Here is a 24,124-nt window from a genome sequence, read left to right as displayed (position 1 = left end):
TAATATTTGGAGTGTTTTTTCTGCAGCGATAGATAAAAGAAGGTGTGTAAGGACTGTGAAATTTAAGGAAGGGTAATATAAATATGAGCAACAGTGAGCATATAACAGCTGCAAGACTGTTTCCCAGACTGGTAATGTAGTCAGCTTTCTGTGCTGATTTATCTTCAGTTAATAAACTGAGCCTGGTTATCGACATCAACTCGATAAAGGAACTGAGCCCTCAATACAGAAGCACCTTGATGTTCCATGAGCCCAAACTCCAGGCAGAACCAAAAGTACCAGCTTGCCAATTCCTCACGAGTAACCCTATATAACCTCTCCATTTTAATGGCTGCTCCCCCGTGGAGAGGTGGGGACTCGTGTGGGGTCGTCTTGCTCACTGGGGGCAAATTCTGCTGAGTTCTGGGCACTTGAAAGGAGGCTGGGCTGCCTCTACCTGTCACATTGTGCTCCCCCTGCAGTCTTCTGCTCAGGTGCTGTGGGCACAGAGACTGTGCTCTCTGACATGACAGCTGGGAGATTCTTTTCGGGGAAGGGAAATGGCTCCATCTCCACGTATTCTGGCTGTAAGATGTGCAAGGTCCCTGTGGCTGGTGTTTGGGGAGTATGGAGGCCCCTAATGTTGCTGCGCTTTTAGGCTGGAGGAACCTAACTGGTGGGGGGAGGGGGAGGAGAGCCTAGTGACTATTATGCTCATGGAGCGTGAGCAGCTGCAGAAGATTTTCAGTGCATGATTGAGACCCTACCAGACAGCCCTTACATCCCACATCCATGCCTGCAGTTGCCATTCAGAGATGGTGCTAAGTTTTGGTATCTAGCCCTGGTCTACTGTACAGACATGTATTGGTACATAACTAGGTCACTCAAGGGTGTGGATTTTCAGGGGTGACTCAGTTATATCAACCAAACTCCCAGTGTAGACAGCGCTATGTTGACAGGAGGGCTTCTTTCCCCCTCCACACCAGGAGTGGCACCCCTAGGATTAGCTACATATCTGCTGCCGCTTCCTGGGTGCGTGACGCTTTCTTCTGCTCCCCTTACCTTGCAGTGGTGGACTGCCCTGTGTGCAAACACCAGTGTTACCTCAAGGACATTGTGGAGAATTACTTCCTGAGAGACAGCGGAACGGAGGCAGCCACAGACAGCAGGGATGCCAACCAGGTAGGGGTGCAACCTTCCTACCCCTTCCTCCCCAGAAGGGCTCTGACCCCCCCCCCCTCAGCAGAACACAGTTCTGCTCCCCACCCTCTTATTCCCAACTTACCATGCAGACCAGGCTGTGGTGGGGGTAGCTTGCAGTCCTTCTGGCCATAATTCAGCTCAGTTCTCCTGGTAAAAGGAAGGGGTGCAGAGCACCTGGCCCTTCCTTTCCTGACACTGTGTTCCATGCTGCTCCTGGTTGCTGGGGTCGGGAGGGGCTATCTCATTGGGGATGTTGAGGTATCCCCAGTGTACGCCCTGCCCAGGGCAGGCAGTGCATTCATGGGTGCTTTTGTCAGGCCACTTTCGGAGGTGGCAGTTCGTTACAGTAGCACCTATAGGCTCTGCTGTGCTGGGTGCTATGCAGACACAGTAAAGACACAAGCTCGGCCCTCAGCGTTTCATTATAAATAGACCAGACGGGGTAAGGAGGGGACAGGAGGAGACTCTTGATGTGTCACAGCAGAACTTGGCTGTGAGCAGAGCCCTTGGTCCTGGCCGTGATTCTTTGATGCTCTCTCCCTCTGAGATGACCCATGATCACTGTTACCTGTCTAGCTGCCCCTGGGTCCCCTTTCTGAGAGCACCCCCTCGGATGTCCAGCCTCAGGACTTATCTCCCTGACTTTCCCACTCCTAGACCGTCTCCCTGTGTACCATCTGTGCTTACCCAGCAGATCCAAACAGACCAGTGCCTGCGGTTCTTCAGTTTGCGCAGCAAATAGTGACCCGATGCAAACAGTTGCTTTTGAACAAAGTGCAACAGTGGGAACACGGCAAAGCATAAGAGAGGCTGTTTAAGTGCATGTCTGTCTTAAATAAAAGCTCAGGCCAGGCCTGTCTTACCCTGACCTCTGCTCTCTGAGTGCCTGTCTGCCCCTGTCATTGAGGGCCTGTCTTTTTATCCAGCTGAAGCTCCTCAGGTTGGGGAAACCAGAACTTCAAGGTAAATAGCCTAGGCGTTACCTGGAGCAGTTGTCAGGCCATTACCCAGGGTTTTCAGAACTCAAAACTGTGGTAACTTAATTGGTTTTCTCCAGGCGGTGTCAGGATTAAATTGATGGGGACACAGCTCCTCTGTCTGCTGAATGATTGGCACAAAAGAGTGCTTTCATCCAAAGCTCTCTTTCTGTGTCTCAGGCACTCACGCATATACCATAGCACTAGTTTTGGAGCACACCAAGTAGTTTACCCAAAGTCTGAGATAGTTTTGAGTGATCAGTAGCCAGGGTTCTGGGGGCCTTCCTTCCATCCAGCTTAGGGTTGCCAGTTTTGGCTGGACATATTCCTGGAGGTTTCATTACCTGACGTAATCTTTAATTCTTAGACTCCAGGACAATCCTAAAGGGTTGGCAAGTCTAGTCCAGCTGCTAGGGAGAAGATGTCAGTCAATGCTCAAAGAAAAGCTCCTTCGAACTGCACCAAAGTATGTTATCTTGGTGAACCTTTATATAGCTGCTAACTTAAACAAAGCACAAACCTAATGGGTCACCATAGTAACCCCTTGTAGTCACCAGTTCTTCTAGCTTCAGTAAATTGCTCATTATCCCTTATCAGCAAAGCATTTCTTCTAATCATAACAATAAAAATTGTCCGGGACACTCAAAACTGAGGTTGGTTATTCCTTCCGTTTTCATAGTCCATTAACTCTTGTCGCATCCTCCCATTCTGATGAGCAAACCTGCAAACATGCAGCTGTTTGGCCTTGTCTCCAAGTTCTACCTATGTGGTGTATTTGCTTTTCAACGAAAGCCACGCAAAATGTCTGCAGTTAAGTTCAGTTCTGTCATTACAAGGGCTGCCTGCTTGAATGAAGCCCTTGTGTTCATACAGTCATCCCCTTAAGCTTTGTCTACGCTACAAATGTCCACATCCCTGAGTGATGTAAGTTATACCAACAGAAGGGCCAGTGTAGACTGTGCTATCTCAGCCCTTTGCAGATGGGAGAGCGCTCTCCTGTCAGCTTACAGCATCTTCACACCAGAAGCACAACAGTGGCACAGCTGCATTGGTGCAGCTTTGCCTCTATGAATGATGTAGTGTAGAAAGGTTTGGCGCTAGCCTTTACTATAACTTATTCTCTGCCTTAAGAGTACTGCACATCTGCAGCCCATCTCCTTCTATTCAGTCTGAGTTGGAGGACTCCGGAGCTGTGCTCCCAGGGTCATCTTCTCCGTGCAATACCACAGGTGCCCATAACTGCACTGAGAGCCAGGGACGCTGAACACCCTTGGAAACGAGCCCCAGTGTCTCTCCTTGCCCTGTGCCTAGGCTTGTCTCGCTAAGGTTGTGGTGTAATTTGTGGTGCTGGTGTGCTCCTTGGTGCTCACCCTTTCTCCTGTCCCCCAGTGCTGCACCAGCTGTGATGACAATGCTCCTGCTACCAGCTACTGTGTGGAGTGCTCAGAGCCGCTGTGTGAGACCTGTGTGGAAGCCCACCAGAGGGTGAAGTATACCAAGGACCACACGGTCAGATCCACAGGTCAGTGACCCGCCACCCTGCCCCACTCATGGCAGGGGAATGCTGAGCTAGCCTGGTACACTCCATGACCCCAATCCCCTTTTCAAGGGGCAGGCAGTAACTACTTCTCCTTGCCCACCCGGAGTGCTGCATTTGGGTGTCTACGCAAGAGAGCTGGTTTAAACCAGTTTGAAACAGATTTGGCTAAATTGGTTTAAACCAGTTTGAAACAGATTTGGCTAAATCATTGTAAACCCTTGTTTATGCTATCTATGTTCTGTTCAACTTAACCTGTTCTTGGGTGATACAGTCCATTCTTCAGATGGAATGAAAGCGTTTTCTCTGGGATTGTACTGCTTTAACTGAATCAGTTTGAATTCTCCCCTTTGGGCAGTGTGCAACTTCCTCATGTAGACAAGGTTCCAGAAGCAGAAAGCGAGGTTCCCACTGGTGAGGGAAGGACTTTAGTGTGATAGACTCATGCAGTGCCCACCCCCTTGACAGCATGGGCTCTGCTGCCCATGGCCAGCATTGGAAGCCTTGAAGAGGGGATCTGGGAAACAGGAGAGATCTGGACATGCAGGCTGTAGTTGGGCATGTTGCACGTGATGGCTGAGCAGGCTTCCCCTTCAGCTCTGCCCCAACCTAGACCTGCAGCTCCCCCTGGATCCACTCCAATGCACAGATCTGCCATTATCCCTCAGTCCCCCCCATCACCCCCTCCCACTGTCCTGCTCTGCTAGTGCCCCTCACTCCCAACCTGCAGTCCGCTCTAGGCTGGCTGCTGTGGTTGGGGTGCCCCTGGGGCCCTGGCGGGAGGAGAAGGGTAATGTTCGCCTTCTGTTCTAGGCCCGTCAAAGTCAAAGGAGGGTGATCGCACAGTCTACTGCTCCGTGCACAAGCATGAGCCCCTGGTGCTGTTCTGTGATACCTGTGACACACTGACCTGTCGGGACTGCCAGCTCAACGCCCACAAGGATCACCAGTAAGCATGCACACCCGCTGGCTGTACTCTGCCATGAGGGACTAGGCTGCTCTCTGCTACCCCATCCCCATCTACTCTGGAGCAGGGTTGCACTGCCCCTACCTCTGCCTGGGATACTAATGGTGTGGCTGGCCTGGGCCAGGCTCTCTCCCCAGCTGGGCTGGAGATGTGGGCACCCACTGCCAGTCTGTGCCATCCTTTCTTCCAGATAGGATGGCTGTAGCAGACCTCTCTGCCAGCCTGTGCATCCTTTCTCTTGGATGGCATGGCTGGGATGGCTGTGCCAGACCTCTCTGCTAGGCACTGCTGACCTCCACCACATTTCCTGGCTGCTGGTGGGGCTGAGGCAGCTTAGACCAGCCCTTTGTGCTGTGGGTCGGTTGGGTCCTGGTGTTCCTTGACCTGTTCTCACCTGGGCCCCTGTGATGGTTCTCAGAGTAGCCAGAACAGTCGTTTTACACCCCTGCCTCATCTGTTACCACCAGCCTGTCAGCCACCCAAGAAATCTCCTCTGGGCTGTACCCACCGGCCCTTAGTGCAGTAGGGGTACCCCGGCTTGTGTGATTCAACAACGCAGGATCAGTGCCTTACATAGTTCTGCAGCCCTGAGATGTTTCTAGTTAAAACAAATTTATTATCAGCGTCAGGAGATAGTGAGGAAATGAACACACACGGTTACACACCCAGCAAAATACAAACACACTTCCTGGAGCATTGGCTTAACAGGCTAACTTCCTGTCTTAACGTTCAGACGTCCCTTCCAACCGAGGTGGGCTGGGTGTCCGTTTTCATGAAAGTGAACACAGTGCCCGCTTACTTCCTGTGGGAAGACAAGATTTGGGGGTCAGGGTGTGTGTGGTTGTCTTCTGTTTCTCAAATGTAGTCCAGCAAACCTTTGTGTATCTCAAGATGAGGTTCTCTTCCCCTGCTGTTTTCTTCCCTGTTGACTGCCTATGTAAGCATGCCTGTGTTTTTAGCTTATGGTGCTTAATTTACTTGCTGGTCAAAAGACAGCCAATTAAGGTCCCTTTTCTAGCAGGAAACCTGCTTCTCTGCTGTTGCTGTGATACAGAATCTAAGAACATATTTTTAAGTGTGTGCATGTACATTTCACAACATTAATAACCAGTGTGGCCCTGGCTTTCCTTTGAGACTTCCTGTGGTATACTTAAGCGAGCCAAAATGTGCACACCAGAACCAGGAGATTGTTGCAACCTGTCCAGCTGGCATTGAGGGGTTCATGGGTCACAACCCCTGCACCTATTCTCTGCCCGGCCAGCTCTGAGCATCGCTCTCCACTTTCATCCCCACAGATACCAGTTCTTGGAGGATGCTGTCAGGAATCAGCGCAAGATGCTGGCCGCACTGGTGAAGCGCCTGGGGGACAAGCATGCCAACCTGCAGAAATCCACCAAGGAAGTGCGCACCTCGTATGTAGCCCTACTGAGCGTCCCAACCTTGGGGAGGGGTCCCTGCCCACGCTGCTGAGCCCCAAGGAAGGATTTCTCCCACCCCCAAAGATGCGCAGGGAAACCATTTCTTGTGACGGGGGGAGGGGATTGAGAGATCTTTGCTTTGAGTGCTGGTCCCTGTGACTCTTGTTGGCTTCCTGCATTCCCTGTGAGCCAAAGAGGGGGTCCTAACTGGCGAGCATGGTCGGTCAAGACAGAGGCCTCCAGGGCTGCTGTTAGCTGGGGAGGAAGTTGGGATTGGCAGAAGGGTGCCCCCTTCCAGAGGGCAGTTTGGGTCCGGGCTTGTCAGAGGCACTCCTGTCTTAGCAGCAGCTGCATGGGAGCACATCTGTCCCTAACCAGCCAAAGGGATGGGACGGGGAGCTGTGCTACTGCAGAACCTCTCCCAGCCTCGCGCCTTGGCTGGCTGAGATGCAGAAAGCCCTGGGGAGGGCAGCGGGTGTGGGTTCATGGTATACTCAGCATGTGGCTCTGGCTGGCTACTCAGGATCCGGCAGGTGACGGATGTGCAGAAGCGGGTGCAGGTGGATGTGAAGATGGCCATCCTGCAGATTATGAAGGAGCTCAATAAGCGGGGCAAGGTGCTGGTCAATGATGCACAGGTGAGTGCACGTTGTGAAAGGCCCTCCCAGCCCACCTGTGGAGCAGACCCCTGACTCGCCCCCCTGCTGCCCTGGCAGGGGCCTTGAACACAGGTGTGCAAGGAGTTCTTCTGAGCACACGTGGATCTTAGCACTGAAACCTGCTCTCTCCCTACTCCTAGGGAGTAAGGGAGCTGTCCCCCTTGGCTCCCCTGGCCATTGTCGTGGATCAACAGGATCTCTGCTCCATCTCAGCTTTTAAACAGTCCTTTGGAGGAACCCTTCCTTTGTGCCAGCCTCCAAGGGGTCTGACTCTCGCCCTCCGGCCCACCCCAGGAGCTGTGCCCAGCGCATCCAGCTGAGAAGTTTCCAAGCAGGAGTCTGTCCTGCATCGGCACCAATCCCTACTCGGTTCACAACCGTGCCTATCATTTGTTAAAATATTAGGCAGTTCTCACTCGTCCACACAGTCTGCACTGCAGCCTGGGGCATGTGGCAGCATCCTGCTTCGGGGGAGGGGGCAGGTCTCTGTGCTGTTGCTGATGGGGTGCCGGCACCTGGCTGTGTTGCAGAAAGTGACTGAGGGGCAGCAGGAGAAGCTGGAGCGCCAGCACTGGGCCATGACGAAGCTGCAGCGCCATCAGGAGCACATCCTGCGTTTTGCCTCCTGGGCCCTGGAGAGTGACAACAACACTGCCCTGCTGCTTTCCAAGAAACTGGTGAGTGACTAGACGGGCAGGGGGATGGGGTGCAGCACAGTGGGGCCCATCTAGTGCCAGGTCCCAGACCTTGATCTTTGGCTCAGCTGTACTCGCTGCAGGGTGCTCTCCAGGCTTGGTTCCGGTGGAGATCATCTCTCCACTTGGCTTTCTGAAATGGATGAGGCTCCTGCAGGTGTTGGGCAACATGTCATGGCTCAGGCGACTGCACCTGCATTCCTCCTCCATGGTCCAGCAAGGACACCCACTCCAGGCTCCACAGCTGTCCGCTCTTTTGAGCGGAGACCCATGTCTCTTCCTCCTGCTTGGGGTATTGCCAGGCTGTGCAATTCCCTGACTACACTGTAAATCCCCCTGGCAAGTCAATGCCCTAAGCAGGCCAACCCCTGCACTTTATCCTCAGTGTGGTTGTCCCTGGTTAGTTACCACTCAGCACTTATTCCTAAGGTGAAAGCATTGTAGAAAACATGAAAGCAATACAAAAACATGCATGTGTGCTGATAAGCTTAGTAGAGATCACCCAGGAAGGGTTCTTACTGGTGATCAGTCCTTCATACCTCAGCAAAGGGTTTTTTCTGGGGTTACAAGTTCATAACTGCTTCTGCTGAGAACAGGCACCCCTTTGAATAATTTGCAGTCCTTTATACAGCTGTGGTCTTTGACCCTGAGATTCCATGAGCAGACAATCAGTAGACTTGCACTTTCCTCAGGGCATAGCTAGATAAGTTGTCAGGGTGATTTAACCACTGGAATAAATTGCCTAGGGAGGTTGTGGAATCTCCCATCATTGGAGATTTTTAAGAGCAAGTTAGACAAACCCATATCACGGATGGTCTAGATAATACTTAGTCCTGCCATGAGTGCAGGGGACTGGACTGAAGACCTCTCGCCCCTTCCAGCCCTGTGATTCTAAGTTCATGTAAGTCCATCAGTGACTATTTATTTAGCCAAGATGGTCAGGGATGCAACCCCATGCACTGGGTGTCCCTAGCCTCTGATTGCCAGAAACTGGGACTGGATGACAGTAGACGCACTCGTTAGTTGCCTGTTCTCTTCATTCTGAAGCACCTGGCATTGACCACTGGCAGAAGGCAGGCTACTGGGCTAGATGGGCCATTGGTCTGACCCACTCTGGCCCTTATGTTCAGAAGGCTGGGTATTTGCATAACTGCAGGAGTGGGATTTACATTGAGCCCCTTGAAGCTTATTACTAAGGCTAAGATTGTGTCTCAGAGGTCATGGAAGGCATGGGAACTGGGACTTATAGAAATCTCGGACATTTTCTGCTTCAGCCACTGGGGCAGTGGCTCTGGAGCTCCGAGCTGCTGTGGGAGGGTGGGTGCAGGCTGGGGGTGGCTGTTTTAGGTGCTTCTGTTTAAATGCACCCTGGCCTGTTAGTCTTCTGTCAGTTCTTGGATTGAGTGGGTAACCCTCTCCCCAGCACAGAGCTGATAGCTGAGCATTTCTGAGCCAGGTCAGACCAAGCATTGTTGCGGAGATGGGGCTGGCATTAATTATCCTTGCTGACTCCTCCTCTGGGAGGAAACATCTGAAGTGGGTATTCACCCACAAAAGCTTATGCTCCAATACTTCTGTTAATCTGTAAGGTGTTACAGGACTCTGTCGCTTTTTACAGATCCAGACTAACATGGCTAGCTTTGAAGCTTCCCTGTTTCCATAGCATTGTCTCATTGGTGAACCAACCTGTTACAATTGGGGGGTGGCTGAGACCAGCATATTTCTCCCCCCCCCCCCCCCCGAGCTTCAGCAGCATCGTTACCCTGGCTGTGACCATCTGTTCCCCTCCTTCTCCCCCCACCCCAGATCTACTTCCAGCTGCATCGTGCCCTCAAGATGATCGTAGACCCCGTGGAGCCCCAGGGAGATATGAAGTTCCAGTGGGATCTTAATGCCTGGACCAAGAGTGCGGAGACCTTCGGTGAGCCGTGGGTCTGTGGGTATCTGGGAGACTCACTGGCTTTGAGAAGGTGCAGGCATGTGTGGTGGAGGGAAGGGGATTGCAGAGATCCCAGACTGTGTTGGCCCCTGTATTCCTCTCCCCCCCACCCCCACCCCCCAAAAGAGTTGTGCTGTCTGTGCTGGGAGCCCAGTGCTCTGGCTGTCCCTCCTCCCCGGGGGCTGGGTCTTGGCTGTTGAGTGACTTGTGGCAGGACAGCAGGGGACCACTGTGTACGCAGGTCCCCAGCCCATACCATAATGTCAGAGCCAGGGATGGTGCAGATGGGGGGGGGCGCCACTGCACCTGGAGAGCCTGACATCAGGGTTCAACCAACACCCAGGTACTACCCCTGCCCCATTGGGCACAGCCGAGTGGATCCCGTGTGGAGGGGAGTCAGGCAGAGCAGCTCTTGACCACACTCCTTGTAGTTGGACTGTGGGGCCCAGTCCTGCAGCTGCTTTCTGATCATTGGGCTCCACCTGAAATCTTCACTCCCCCCAGCAGGGCCAGCCAAGGGTGGGGAGTGCTGTGGTGCAATGTGGGCATTAAACCACTGTGCCACAGGAGCAGATCCCAAATGGCCAGCCTGCCTCAGCGGCTCCTTGTGCTATTTTTATTTCCAGGAGCTGTCATGGGACACACCCTGCTTGTTGCAGCTTAGACATGTGCGGCTGGGACTGGGTACACAAAGGGCTGTGGAAACCCAGAGGTGGACTTAACTCAGGCCTTGGTGCCCTGTTCCCTTATCGGGTGCTTCTGTTTAAACACACCCTAACATGCCCATCCTCTCCCCAGGAACAATAGTCTCAGAGCGGAGCGGTGCCCTGCAAGCCGCGGCCCCCAACGCGCAGATCCAGCGTGCCAATGCCACTGGCCCGGCGGCGGCAGGAGGAGGGGTGAAACAGGTCTCCGGCACTCCCCAGGTACTGGCTTCTCTTACGAATGTCCCTCTCATGGTCCCGAACCGGCCCGAGGCTGCTGTCTCCCAGAGCCAGCCTCCGCCTCTGCAGCCGCCAGTGCAGCCTGCCCGGATCCCCACGGCCCCCATGGTTAAGAGTGGTGCCGGCAGCACCTACGTACAGCCCATGCAGCTCCAGTTGGTGCAGCCCCACGGCCTCCTACAGATGAACGGCCAGCTGGTACTCCTGCCCCAGGTCAATGGGACTCAGGTGGGTGCCACGCTCCAGCAGCTACCTGGCAGATGGTGGGGGAGCCTCTCTCCAATGGTAGCGGCAGTGGGGTGGCCCATGCACCAGGCTCCACCCTTCCCATGGGTTAACAGGCACTTCTTCCTCTCCCTGCAGGGCGTGCAGCAAGTCTCAGTGCAATCCACCATCATCAGCAAGGGACAGCTGGCCCCAGGAGCCCTACTGCAGCCCATCGTCTCTCCCAACAGCCAGGCAGACTGCTTCATCAGTGAGGGTAGCACCCCGGCATCCTCCGCTGTGCAGGTGAGCAGACAGGCTCTCCAAGGTTCTTGGAAGGGTGTCTAGACAGTAAAGTAAACCCCGCAGCTGGCCCATGCCAGTCAGCTTGGGCTGTTTCATTGCTGTGTAGACTTCCAGGTTTGGGCTGGAGCCTGAATTCTAGGACCTTCTGGGTTGGGAGGGTCCCAGAGCTCAGGCTCTGTCCCAAGCCTGCCCATTACACTGCAATGAAACAGCCCTGTGAGCCCAAGTCCGCTGGCCCTGGCCAGCTGTGGGTTTTTCTTGACTGTGTAGACAGATCTACCCAGAGGGTCCCCCTTTGGTGTCCTTTCCCTCGTCCATTGGACACTCACAGAATTCCTGGATCCTCTATTCCCAAAGGCACAGTACACCACAGCTTCGAAGGCAGCTCCGCTTCACACAGCAACTAAATTTGTGTTTAGAGAAAGCAAGTACCAGTTCATTTAACACAAGTGATTCAAATGCTAGATAACTGTGGGAATTGAAGGGTTACATATGAGGTAAAAATCACAACACACATTCTAGGGCCTAAACTTAACAAGATGAAGTTTTAGGCAGGAGGGGGTTTCTGACTCAAGTTCTTCTCCCAGCATTTAACAGCTTGGTGCTGTGATCTTTGTTTTCCCAGAAGCTGGTAGTGGGCTTGCTTACTTCCTGGGTGTAGGATGCAAAGTGAGTCTTGCAGTACAAAAATCCATTGTCATCCCTTGCAAACAGGGTAACCCCAGCTGCTTGTATTTTCCTATCTAAAATCTCCCCCCAAGTTTGCAATTAACATTTTGCTCAGATGGTAAATAAGCGTTCATTGTGAAGTGTGCAACGAACAGTTAACAGTGTAGGTAGATGGAGACAAACATTTTCAGCTTGTTTATCAACTTCTGGTGACAGGCCCCCACTCAGACCATAATTTTACTCCTGGGGAAAATCTGCACCAAAGAATAAAATTCTGCACATAATCTTTGAAAAGTCTGCAGAATTGTGCATATTTGTCAAAATAAAACAGTATAATCATTCCAGTTGCAATTATTTTGGTAACCTATTTCAAAATATCTGTGAGCAAGTATGTCTGTAATTATACAGAGAAAAAAAGATTCGGTAAATGTTTTTTGACAAATAGATTCCTTACTAGGCATATTAATACAGAACTTCTGTATTGTAATTTAAATTAATTACACAAAGTATTTATTCTTCAAGCAGTGTCCCTGTGGGTGCTCCACTTCAGGTGTTTGTGCACCCCTGCGCTTCTAGTCAGAGACTTGTAGGGGACTATTCCCACTCCTTCTTTGTGAACAGCCTCTCTGACATGCCTGGTTCTCCAGGTTTTAAATGCTGTCTCAGCTGTAGATAGTCAATACCAGTCTCAGACAGACAGTCAGTGTGTCTGTCTGCGAGAGACCCACATTGCCCAGTAGTGCCACCACTGCAGAAAGCTGACAACAAGAACTAGAAAAGCTAGGGATCGCCAGTTAAAATGTACGATGCTAGAGAAATCCCTTTGACCTGTGTCTGATCCTGAGCACAGGACCCCTCCCCACCAACACTCACCCACGGTGGCATTGGACATGGGATCCTCTTCCAAAACAGCTAAGGACCCAATCCCGCAGAAAGCCACAAAAAAGCGGTCTCACTCCTTGCCTCAGCAAGAATCGCCTCAGAAAAGGCAATCTCCGTCCACCAAATGTGGGTACCATCAGCACCCAGAGCCACGGAGCAGCACGAGGGTGCCACCTGCTGCACCAATACATTTCAGCAAGTCTACGGCACTGGCAGCAATCACAATGATTTCTAATCAAATCCTGCCTCCTCCGTTGACGCCAAGCTTTGCCTGTGCGGCAGCAGTTTGTTAGCCAGGCAGACCTTTTTACATCACGTCCACTCCAGGAGCGCTTCTCTTCAGCACTGACGGTACCCCCAGAAGCTCTTGAAGAGGAAGCAGAAGCAATTGAAGAGCCACCACAGGGTGGCACCATCCCATCCACCCACATCTCTTCGTCTCTGGATAAAATACTAATGCCGCCGCCTCCGACATCAGGCGATGACTTTAAATCCTTCCAGGAATTATGTAAATGAGTGGCTGACTCCATCAACATTTCCCTGGCAGAGCTGCTGAAGATGCAGCATAAGCTGACAGATTCTCCATACAGCTTCTGCCAAGATTGCGCTACCCATCAATGCTGCCATCATGGACCCAGCCAAAACTGTCTGGCAGACGCCAGCTACAGCTCCACCTTCTTGTAAAAGATCAGACAAGAAGTACTATGTCCCAGCTAAGGGAGACAAGTTTCTGTTCGCTCCCACTCCCCCCACTCCTAATTCATTGGTGGTGGAGGCAGTTAATCAAAGGGGAGAGCAATGTCTGTCTAGGTTATGATAAAGATTGGAAGTGCCTAGACCTCTTTGGCAGAAAGGCCTATTCCTCAACGACCCTCCAGTTTCTCATAACAAACTATTCTGCATTACTGGCAAAGTACACACAGTATTTTTTTGCACAATGGCAACTTTTATTGAACATCTTCCAACAGGTAAAGAACAATAAAAAGCTTGCATAACAGAAGGCTCCCTCATTGCCAGAATGGCCTTACAGGCTTCCTTAGAGTCCACTGACATGGTGGCCGACTCCATCGCCACCTCCATAGTCATGCGGAGGGCATCCTGGCTCCACCTTTCAGACTTCCCCAAGGAAGTTGAGGCAACAGAAGAGGACTTGCCTTTCAAAGGTCAAAAACAGTTCGCAGAAGGCGCAGATACAACCTTACACACACTCAAGAATTCCTTTGACACATTGAAAACCCTGGGAATATATGCCCCTGTGAACAAAGAAACAGGGCAGATTTTATACCCAATTCTTCTGCACTGCCCTGTATGCCCAACCTCAGACAACATGACCAGCACCACAACCAACATCAGACAAGACGCTGCCAAGCCCCAAAGCAGTCAGCAATGTCTCAGCCATCCACTTCCAGACAAGCATTTTGAAGTATTGGTCGAGGGCACGAGAGCCCCACATACTCCACTGTCGAAGTCCCTCATAACCTCCTGCCCATTTGGGAACTACCCAACACCCTTCTATCCAGTCTGGGCAACCATTACATCAGACAAGTGGGTTCTGGAAATTATATGCAAGGGCTATTCTATCCCGCCTACCCACCCCCCTTCCCCGTCCCTCTTCAGGGATCCATCTCATGAGCACTTGTTAAAGCAGGAAGTAAACCACCTCCTGCAACTAGGTGCTGTAGATCCCGTACTTACCAAGTACAGGGGGAGCAGGTTTTATTCTCACCCAGAAGAAAACAGGCGGATGGAGGCCCATGTTGGACTTGCACAAGCTAAACTATTTGTCAGAACACAGCACTTCAAGATAACCCTAGCAACCATAATTCCAGCATTGAAGAAGGGAGATGGGCTGTCGGCCGTCGACCTACAAGATGCCTATTTTCACGTCACTATTCATCCAGTGCCCAGAAGGTTCTTTCAATTCACGCTTGGGAACCTCCACTACCAGTACAGAGTGCTCCCATTCGCGCGCCAACAGCAGGGAAGCGTTCCTCCCCACACTGGATGTTCGTAGCGCGCTTGCATTCTACATTCAAAAAATCATCTCAATTTATATCCATAACAGAACATTCCCAAGGTCAAACCATTTCCAGACAGCGACTGTTGAAATGGATCTCTGACTGGATCAGATTATCCTATCAAAAACATGATCTGGAACCTCCTTACGGACTTCGTGGGCGCTCTACCAGAGCTATATCCACATGAGTAGCTTTTCTCAGCCGTACCATCATTGACATTTGTAAAGCAGCTACCTGGGCATCAGTCCATACATTTACCAAACATGATGCTTTAGAGCAACATTCAGCTGCTGACGCTCACTTTGGCATTCAGGAACTCCTCTCCAGAGAGGGACACTGCTCTCCAGTCACCTATAGTGGAGCACTCCCAGGGACACTCCTCGAAGAGAAGGCAGTAACTGAGGTTCTTTGAGATGGTTGTTCCTGTGGGTGCTCCACTACCCCTCTCCTCCCCTGTGCTTTGGGGTTTCTCTTTGATCCTCTCAGGTAGAGAAGGAATTGGGGGGCAGTTGGCTGCGCCCGCTGGGTAGCCGCTCAGAGTGACGTGAGATGGCTGCTGTGTGTGCATGGCCAACTAGGGCACTGCTACTACAAATCTCAGACTAGAAGTGTGGGGGTGCACAAACTGCTAAAGTGGAGCACCCACAGGGACAGCCATCTCGAAGAACCTCAGTTACTGCACAAGGTGAGTAACCTCTTCCTGCACCTGTGAGAAGCAGTGTAAGGGCTTAGGGGAGTCAGGGGTAACAGGAGCTGAGAGAGGGAAGGAGCCTAGGAGCGAACCTGGAAGGTGTTGGGTGTGGGTGGGAGGCTTTTCTTTGGGGACGAGGGGGGGATTGTTAGGGTATTGGGAGGCCTCCCTCAGGCAGTCCCTGGTTGACCCCAAGCCTTTCCCATTGTCAGGCACCTCTGCCCCTGTCCCCATACCCCTCATCCTCATAGGTCTCTGCAGCTCCTGTCCCCAGGCTCCATGCTGTCATCCCACTAGCTCCTGAGACCATGCTCCAGTCTGTCGTCCCCGTCCCCCCCACTAGCCATTCTGAACCCCAGTCTGTGACACCCCCAAGCAGCTCTGTGTTCCCCACTCTGTCCTAAACTGGCTCCATGGACAGGGTGCTGTGATGAACTTCTCCTGGGGAATTCTGCGGCACTGGGCATAGAATTTCGTATTTTCCTGCATAAATTTTGCCTAAGTGCTGCAGTTCTGCCTTTTGCCCACCAGAGGCCACTGTAGTGCTAAGCAGCTGGCTGTTCTGGTGCCACATCGGCCTCTGGTGGGAAAAAGGCAGAACTGCAGCACTTAAGCAAAAAAATTTAGGCGGGAAAATACAAATTCTGCACGTCCTCCGATGTGCAGAATTTCCCCCAGGGAGTAGTAATTTTCAGTCTACAGATAACCCTTATGTGTACACACACATGCATATTATGACAATTAAAATGAGACAAGATGGTAGAGGTAATCTTTGTCCAGTAAACTACGCTTCTTGTAAGCTTGTCTGTCTCTAACAGAAGTTTGTCCAGTCAAAGATATGACCTCACCCAGCTTCAGTCTCAGATATCCTGGGACACCAACACTGCTATAGCAGCACTGCATACGACAAGTTGAGCAGTGGGAGTCAGGCTTCCAGTATTAACCTGACATGACTCTGGCAAGCTAGTGTATAGGTACCAGATCCAGGAGATTCCTGTAACTTGTCTACTCCTTGTAGGGTGCTTAGGATGGGTATATGCCAGTACCCAGGGTTGTGTGGCCCCTCAGCACTGCTTGCCGAGAGCATGAGGGAATTTTGTCTGTGATTGCTATGGGTCTCTCTCACTCATGCCCATCATCCCAATCGGGGTAGGGGCCGCCAACAACAAATATCCATAGTCCTCTATCGTGGGCCATTCGCTCTAGCTGGTTCCAGGTATAGCCCATTTTTTTTGCTATCAGCCTGAAGGTCACATCGCCAGGTGTTTCTTGGACGGCCTCTTTTCCGCTTGCCTTGGGGGTTCCACCGCAGTGCCTGTCTGGTGCCTATCCAGCCCCACCTTCTCCTTCTGATTTCTTCCTCTGCTGGGAGTTGACGGCAACAGTCGTCTCTGTCCAGCTTGCGTCCATTTTGTCTCGCTAATGCCTAGTAGGGTCAGGTTGTTGCTCCTCATCTCTGCTGCAACCTGCGCCGTCTTTCCTGACTCGTACATGGTCCTCATGTTCCATGTGCCGATGGTAATCCTCCTGGTTGCAAGAAGCGTAATCGGCTTTGTGGCTTCCTCGCGGCTTTCACCACCCAGCATCATGCGTCTTCGAGTTGAAGAGCCTTCTTTTTCCAGGCTAAAAGTCTGTTATCTCTATTGTTGGCGTTTCTGTAGCAAGTTGATTTTTTACGGGGTGGAGTTGCTAGCCCCACACCCAACCCTCCTCCTCCTTTACCCTGACTTGGGACAGGCAGATGGCCCCAAAGGACCTCTCTGGTGGAGCTGATTGCTATGGGTCATCCCCCCTGAAACCACTAGCCTTTGGCAACCTACTGCTGTCCAGACAGATAGTGATGGGCTCTCACCAGTCCCCATACACTGGGCAAGTTCAGCCCCTTATCCACTGAACACTCATCAAATCACCAGGCCTGCTAGTACCATCCACCAGCTTGTAGGATGCAGCTCTCAGGGCCAGCCCTTCGCTTACCACCACGGCATGTAGGCCAGGTCTACACTACAGACCTGTATCAGTATAACTACATCACTCAGGGGTGTGAAAAATGCACACAACTGAGTGATATGGTTATACCAACCTAACCCTTCCATGTAGGCAGGGTGCTGTGAGAGGGCTTCTCCTGCTGAGGTAGCTACCCGCCTCTTGGGGAAGTGTCTTCTCTGCCTCCCAGAGATCACAACCTTTTGATGTTCGCCTGCAGACAGGGGAAACCCGGGCAGCTGCTTCCTTCCTGTTTAGTTTCTCTCTTTGAAATTCTCACAAGCCTTCACTTGCATCCAGTCCAGACTGTTGTGAAATACACAATACTTAATTTACGTTTAAACAGACAGCTAGATACGCTACTTAACTGAGATAACCTGTTTGTCAGTTTTTGCTGCTGGCTGATACCTCAGTACAGACTTCAGGAATATATTTTCAGCAGGCATTCATAGCACTTGTGCATTCGTTCACTGAGATATCGAGCATCAGTGCGGACACCAGTTTTCATTTGAGGCCTCAGATGCATGTACCAGAATCACGCCACCCCTCTGCACCCCTTTGTCAGTTGGCATTAAGAGGTTCTTGGGTAGAGGCGGGCCGGCAACTGGGAATGGGGGAGATTGGGGTCTCCCAGGGTGGGGGGATCTGGTTGAGTTCTCCTTGACGTGTCCTCCTTTTCATTCCTTTGCAGCCCATGGACACCCAGGAGGAAGGCATTGGAGACCTGGGTAAGACTGTGGGGAGCCTGGGGGGGAGCAGAGTATCACCCTGTCCTTGGAGCTCCTGGCTGGCCCCAGAGCGAGGTGTTGGGGCTTGTCAGAGGGTGGCATGGCACCGTGTGGGAGTAGCTCCCCCATGGGCAGGTCCCTGTCCTATTGCCCTTCCAGCGGCCCACATCCTCCGCAGGGACGTACTTAGTGTCTCATCAGGGCTGAGCATTGATGCCCCACTGAGATTAATTGAGGAGACCCACCAGCCATCATTCCCTGTAGACTCAGGCAGGCTGCTGGAAGGCTGCCTTCCCGCCCATGCCAGGGCTAGAAACAGGCTGCCTCTTCTGGCTGCTTTGGGATTTCCCGTGGCAGCATGGCTGGAGATGGGGGAGGTGGGGACAACCAGGCTTTGGCGGGGGAAGAGGGGGGAGAAAGCTGCCTGACTCATGTCTGGCTTCTCTCTCCCCAGCAGACAGCACTGAGGCCCACGTGTCAGGAATGAAGAGGTAAGTCAGCTGAATCCTTGCCCTGGTGTCTGGGGAAGGAGTGGGGTCCTTGTCATGGTGTGGGGCTGTATTTGTCAGCCTGCTGCATGCTGTCTGTCCCCCTTCCTCCTGTGGATCCCCTGTTGCTGTGACCTCCTCCACCTGGGTGTGGGGCAGGGGTCATGCCTTGAGCCCCCCGTGCTGCATTGCAGGCCCAGGCCCTCGGACGGCAATGTCATGCGCAAGGTGCCGCGGGTGAGCCTGGAGCGGCTGGACCTGGACCTGACGGCCGACAGCCAGCCGCCTGTCTTCAAGGTCTTCCCCGGCAACAGTAACGAGGACTACAACCTGATCGTCATTGAGCGTGGGGCCCAGCAGGCTGCCGCCCAGCCCCCCAGCACCATAGTCAAGGTTGGTGCTGCTTTGGGGTACCCGGTTGGCCTGCTCTAGGGGGCCAGTGTGGGGCTATGTCCTGGTGGATGGTGCTGGGGTCCTGGCCATGTGGAAACCAGCCCCGGGGGTGTCCCTGTCCCACTGGGAGTGCGTTGCTGGGCTGCTGGGAGCCAACACTAACCCTGTGCTGTCCCCCCAGGAGGAGCAGATGGAGGCAGCAATCGACTATCCGGCAGAGGATTCCAGAGACACCAAGCCAGTTGTCCTGCCCCAGGACGTCCTGGCCGCCGAGGGCTCTGTGTCCCACCTCATCTCCCCCAGTGGCAGCATCGGCTCCAGTCTGGACGTGACGCCAGGCCAGAGCCAGGAGGGGGCAATGGAGGCGGCCAATGCTGCCCACTGCAGAGTGTGCCGGAAGGCAGGCTCTGTTGTGATGTGTAATCAGTGTGAGCAGTGCTACCATTTGGACTGCCACCTCCCGGTGCTGCAGGAGATCCCCAGGTACCTATCCCCTTCCCCAGCCCTGGGGTCTAACGGTTGGGGAAGGGAGGGGCTGGCGGGGGTTCTGTCCCCAGCTCGGGTGTCTGGTGGGGTGCCGGGAGCCAGGACTCCGGGGTTCTATCCCCAGCTGTACTACTGATGTACTGAGAGAGCAGATGTCCTCTCAGAACTGGAGTCCCCTGCTGTGTGGCTGGGAGTGTGGGGGTGATGCTCACTCCTCTCATTTGCCTCCCCAGTCAGGAGTGGAAGTGCCTGCTGTGCCAGGAACTGCCAGCACCCGGTGAGGAGGACGGCACCAACTTCTCTGCCTCGGAAGATGACGAGGGCCCCGATAAACTCTCCCCCTTGGAGCAGAGGGTTCGTGTATCGGGCTGGGGGCCAAGTGACAGGGATCTGTTTGGAGAGCAAGTGTCTCTCTGCCTCGGCACACCAGGCAGGGGGTGGGCGTATGGGCAGAGTGCTCATCCTCTGCTCTCTGGGCTGGCCATCTGTCAGTGGGGGCACATGACTGGGTCTGGCCTGGTGCCTCAGGGCCTGGCCTTGCTCTTGTGTGATTCCTTGGAGCCACAGCCAGGGTTGGGGTGCGGGGGGGGTCTGGCCTGGCCCTGAGTGGGAGGAGTTTATGGGGTCCCTGCTCCTAACCCTGCTGTGTCCCCTTGGCCTGGCAGAAGTGTGGCGTGTCCTGCTGGAGCTGCTGTGCCATGAGCCGTGCCGGCCTCTCCACCGACTTTCGACCGCCACGGTGAGTTGGGGAGGGGGGCTGTGCTTGATTCGCTGGGGGGTACTTGATGCTGTGTGGGGGGGTGTGCTCACTTCATGGGGCATGTGGGGGATGCTAAAGGTGGGGGGGGGGCTACCCTTGATGCATGGGTTGTGGAGAGCCCCAGGCATGAGGCAGTCTCACTAGTACTTGAGTGCTGGGACCCTGTTCTGGGGAGAAGGTTTCTGGCATGTGGGTTGCCAGGGAGAGGGGTCATAAGAGACAGGGTGGGGCTCAGGGAGGGCACGGGCCTCTCTGGTCAGTGGGGCCAGGCCTGACCCCTGTCATTTCCCCCCAGGAGGGTCAGGACACTATCGACCTGACCCTGATCCGAGCCAGGCTGCAGGAGAAGCTCTCTCCACCCTATGGCTCCTCCGAGGAGTTTGCCCAGGATGTCTGGCGGATGATCAAGCAATTCAATAAGCTGACAGAGGTGAGAGGTGACCTGGGACCCTCATTCCCCTGGTGGCAGTGGGGAGAGAGGCATGATCCTTCTGGGGCTGGGGCAGGCAGGGGTATATCCTGATCGTAATGAATTGGCCAGGGCAGGTATAGGGTGCACCCCAGGGGTGACCAGAGCTGAGGCACCTCGCTACCGCCTGAATGAGGCTCAGCTCCCCAACACCCCAGCGCCCTCTTCTCTCTGCCTATGTGGGCTCTGCTGACTCTCTTCAGGCCAGTTCTCAGATCTGCTGCTGGCACCTTTTCCCCGACACCGCCTCCCTTCCTGCTGTTTTGTTTCTTCCTGTAACTTTCTCTATCTCCATTTGCTTTCAGCCCAGATGGTAGCTGGGCCTCAGCTGTAAAGCTCATGGCCAGCCGTTGGGTGGGGGAGACGCAGCATCTACCTGAGAGGAGCATGTTCACCTTCTTCTGGTGATCTGCCTTCACCCCCAAACCTTGAGTGCACAGTTTCCACCATAGGCACAACTCCCTACATACAACTCGCTGTGACTAGCGGCCAGCAGACTGCTGGGGCTACTGCCTCCTGCTAGAGACCCCACCCTTAGGTGAATGGTGTATGTGCCCCAGGGGGTCCTGTCAAACAGTGCTCTCCGCTAGTTAGCATTAGCAGGTTCCTGGGTGTCAGTAGAGGAGTGTCCTGGTTCTGTCCTGGCAGGGGTGGGGAGACTCTGGCTGCTCTGGGAGCAGGCCATGGTCCATTTTGGATGATGTGGGGGCATATCCCAGATTTGGAGATAATGGTGGGTGTCTCCGGCTGTGGCTCCTGACCCCGGCCTCTCTGTGCTCCCCTTCGCCAGGACAAGGAGGATGTCCAGTCCATCATCGGGCTGCAGCGCTTCTTCGAGGCCAAGTGGAGTGCGTCCTTCGGCGACCGGAAGTTCTCCTCGGCCCTGGTGGAGCCCATCCCCTTAGACGAGCAGCGGGCGAGGCAGCAGCAGCTTCACCCACCGCAGCTCCCCTGCCGGCTCCTGGCGAGGCCCCAGCTGCCTCGGCGGGCACTGGGGAGGAGGAGTGAGGCTGGCCCGCATCGACCGGCGCAGCGCCCGGCGTCCACAGGCAATGACCAGCGCCTGGGACTCGCCTCTTGCCCGGGTCGCGTGGCGGCAGCGGGACAGCCTGCCCCCCACTCGAATTGAAATTTTGTTGATGGGGAGCCCTCTCCTCCCCATGCCCGTTCCTTTGCCATGAAGTCTTCACACACGGTTTGCATTGAGGTCACACCCCCACCTCCCCCTCCGGTGCTGCTCTCTGCCTTGATTGCAAGTGGGCGGCGCGCACACAGGCTCCCCCCATCTTTCCTCTGGGATTTCAGTGCAGGGTGGGTGGGGGGCGCTATCTGCAGGCAGAGTCAGGCCAAGGGGTTGTGGCTGGGTTTAGTGGAGCGCTAGGCATTGGGCCCTCGTCCTTTCGCGCTGGGGACCTGGCCCAGCGCCTGGGCTCCCCTGCCCTCATTGGGGGGTTCCTGGGCTGAAGTGCTGCTCTCTGCTGCCGTGGGCGTGGGATCTTGGGGTGATTGTGGGGGCAGGTGGGTCAGTGAGGAAAAAGGCTGGCGGGGTTGGTTCCCAAGAGCTTGTCCTGCTGGGAAGCTCCCTGGGTTTGCCCCCATGCGCCATGTTCATCTCAACCTCCCTGGCACAAGTGCTCCCCTTCGAAGCTATTCCAAGCCACTGTCAGCTGTAGCTGCGTCCCTTCTCTCCCCTCCCCCTGCTTGCGGTGCCGGTGCACTCCCTCCCTCGCCCACGCCAGGGGAAGCTGCGGTTCAGTGATTTTGTAACTGACGCCCGAGGCAGGGCCATTCCGACTCCTGTACCTGTCCTGGCAGGGCAGCCGCTTTCTGGCCTGGTTCTTTGTCTCTCTCCAGCGTGCAAGGGGATCCCAGGCTGGGCTTCGCTTGTATATTTTAGATGGCTTCTTTCATGTCCCCAATAACTGTTTGCGACCTGTGCGATGGAAACTTGTTTCTCTGAGAACGGAATAAATCTTGGGTTTTATGTACTGCTCTGCCTGGTGCCTCGTCCTTCCCGGGGCCAGGCCAGCCCCGCAGAGGTGGGAGAGGAATCTCATCAGGCCTCTGCCCCAGCTCTGGCTGTGGCTCCACTTCTGTTCCTTGGGCCCGCAACCATGGCTCTGCTCCCAGTCCCACCTGTGGCGCAGCTCTGCTCCTGGCCTCAACTGTGACCTTGGCTCCCAACGATGGCTGGGGGGAGGGGGTCACAGACAGGATTAAGGGGGACTGCTGATCTAGTGGGTAGAATGCTGGGGTCTCCTTTACCTGCTGTGTCCAGCCCCCTGCCTCAGTTTCCCCATCTGTGCAGTGAGGACCTTGGTGAAGTGGTCAGAAATTGGCTGCAAAGAACTAGTAATGGTTTGCACTGGAGCCTGCTCTGGGGCTGGAGTTGCAGCACCCAAATACCATTTTTAAACCCACTCCTCCTCTGACCCCCAGTTGTGCAGCAGCTGAAACTGGTCCACAGTGTTCTGTTGAAGTCCAGAACTTCAGTCACCTCGGAACAGAAATGTAGTGGAAAATGCCAACCAATGTACAACTCCCATCTGGCTCTATGTGGCAAGCGTCCCAGGCTCCCTAGTGGGTTTACATCTACCATCACGCACCTCAGTCCCTCTCTGAGAGGCATTGGAGACTGGCATCATGGGAGTTATAGTCCAGTCTTCTGCTGAAACAATTTGCTTAAAAAAACAAAAATCCATGGGATATTTAGACACTGATAGAAATGGAGGGGAGGATTTTTAATTTTGCAGCCAGCTCTACCACAACATGGTGTGAAGGGCTGAAATCCCTCCTAAGTGGGGTTGGCGTGCTCTAGTCCAAGTGTTTCAAACCCCTGAGCTGTTGTGGGACAGACCCCCTCCCCTCCCCAAAACAAGTAATTCTGTAGTGGGGGAAAGAGTGAACTGACTTAAGACCGGGCTGGTGTAGAAATAAGTAACTCAGGGATTTTAGTTTTAGGAGTTACAGGTAGCAGAAAGGACAAACCTGCAGACAGGATTTGAAGAGGATGTAAACCGGCTCCTCCCAGGAGCCTGGTCCCCTGAATTTGTATGATCCCCTCGAGGAATTTCCAAGTAGCCTCTGGAGCATCTACTATGTTCCAATCTCCCTGGCATAGTTCTGGGTCTTGGGGCATGGGAGATCCTGCCTTGGCCCCAATTTCCCCTCCACCACCTTCCCCCTCAGCAGCTGTCCCTGCTTTGCCTGCATCTACCCCACCAGCTGCATGATACTCAGGGGTCAGGTTGGCTGATGGCACAACAAAGCGTGTGAATGTCTAGTTCCAACCTGTGCAGGTTTAATGGTGGTTTCCTACAGCTGCTGCAGGTGGGCAAATGGATGCCCCCTGCTACTGATGGGAAAGGCAGGGCCCCATACTCATGCTTCAGGCCAGAATTTCAAATTGGGCTTTGGTGCTGTAATCAGCTGTACTGCAGTCCCTGCTTCTTGCTGCTGTCTGTATAGCAAAGAGCTGGAGCCTGCTCCAGAGAGCTTCCAAGGGGGCGTGTATCTCAGTTTAGGCCAGCTGCTCTTTTCACCAGACCGTGGGATCTCTCCCTCCTGGCCAGAGTGTTTCTAGGCTGCAGTTACCTGCCTCCAGTGTGAATTCCCCAGTACCTGCACTTTGCTTTCTCCTCAGAGGCTGTAAACAAGGTTAGCTACCCTGCAGCTCTTTCTAAGCCAATATATTTATTCTTAAGGTGAAAGCATTGCACAGAAACCCTT

General features: G+C 53.8%; 1 protein-coding gene across 1 annotated transcript in view; it reads left to right on the top strand.

The window, feature by feature from the left end:
- LOC120393191 (transcription intermediary factor 1-beta-like) overlaps window positions 1-21,403 on the top strand; it is a 75,731-nt gene extending 54,328 nt beyond the window's left edge. Inside the window, 19 exon segments of the mRNA XM_039517772.1 lie at window positions 1,049-1,161; window positions 3,549-3,681; window positions 4,510-4,645; window positions 5,959-6,075; window positions 6,605-6,719; window positions 7,271-7,417; window positions 9,242-9,356; window positions 10,173-10,300; window positions 10,682-10,828; window positions 17,763-17,799; window positions 18,257-18,290; window positions 18,482-18,680; window positions 18,862-19,163; window positions 19,400-19,524; window positions 19,835-19,905; window positions 20,222-20,356; window positions 21,186-21,313; window positions 21,315-21,356; window positions 21,358-21,403. Coding sequence (XP_039373706.1) covers window positions 1,049-1,161; window positions 3,549-3,681; window positions 4,510-4,645; window positions 5,959-6,075; window positions 6,605-6,719; window positions 7,271-7,417; window positions 9,242-9,356; window positions 10,173-10,300; window positions 10,682-10,828; window positions 17,763-17,799; window positions 18,257-18,290; window positions 18,482-18,680; window positions 18,862-19,163; window positions 19,400-19,524; window positions 19,835-19,905; window positions 20,222-20,356; window positions 21,186-21,313; window positions 21,315-21,356; window positions 21,358-21,403 — 2,270 coding nt within the window.
- The last annotated feature ends 2,721 nt before the right edge of the window (window positions 21,404-24,124 follow it).

The sequence above is a fragment of the Mauremys reevesii genome, unplaced genomic scaffold (assembly GCF_016161935.1).
Source record: "Mauremys reevesii isolate NIE-2019 unplaced genomic scaffold, ASM1616193v1 Contig16, whole genome shotgun sequence".
Classification (NCBI taxonomy): Eukaryota; Metazoa; Chordata; order Testudines; family Geoemydidae; genus Mauremys; species Mauremys reevesii.
This window is presented reverse-complemented; position numbering and strand designations above follow the sequence as displayed.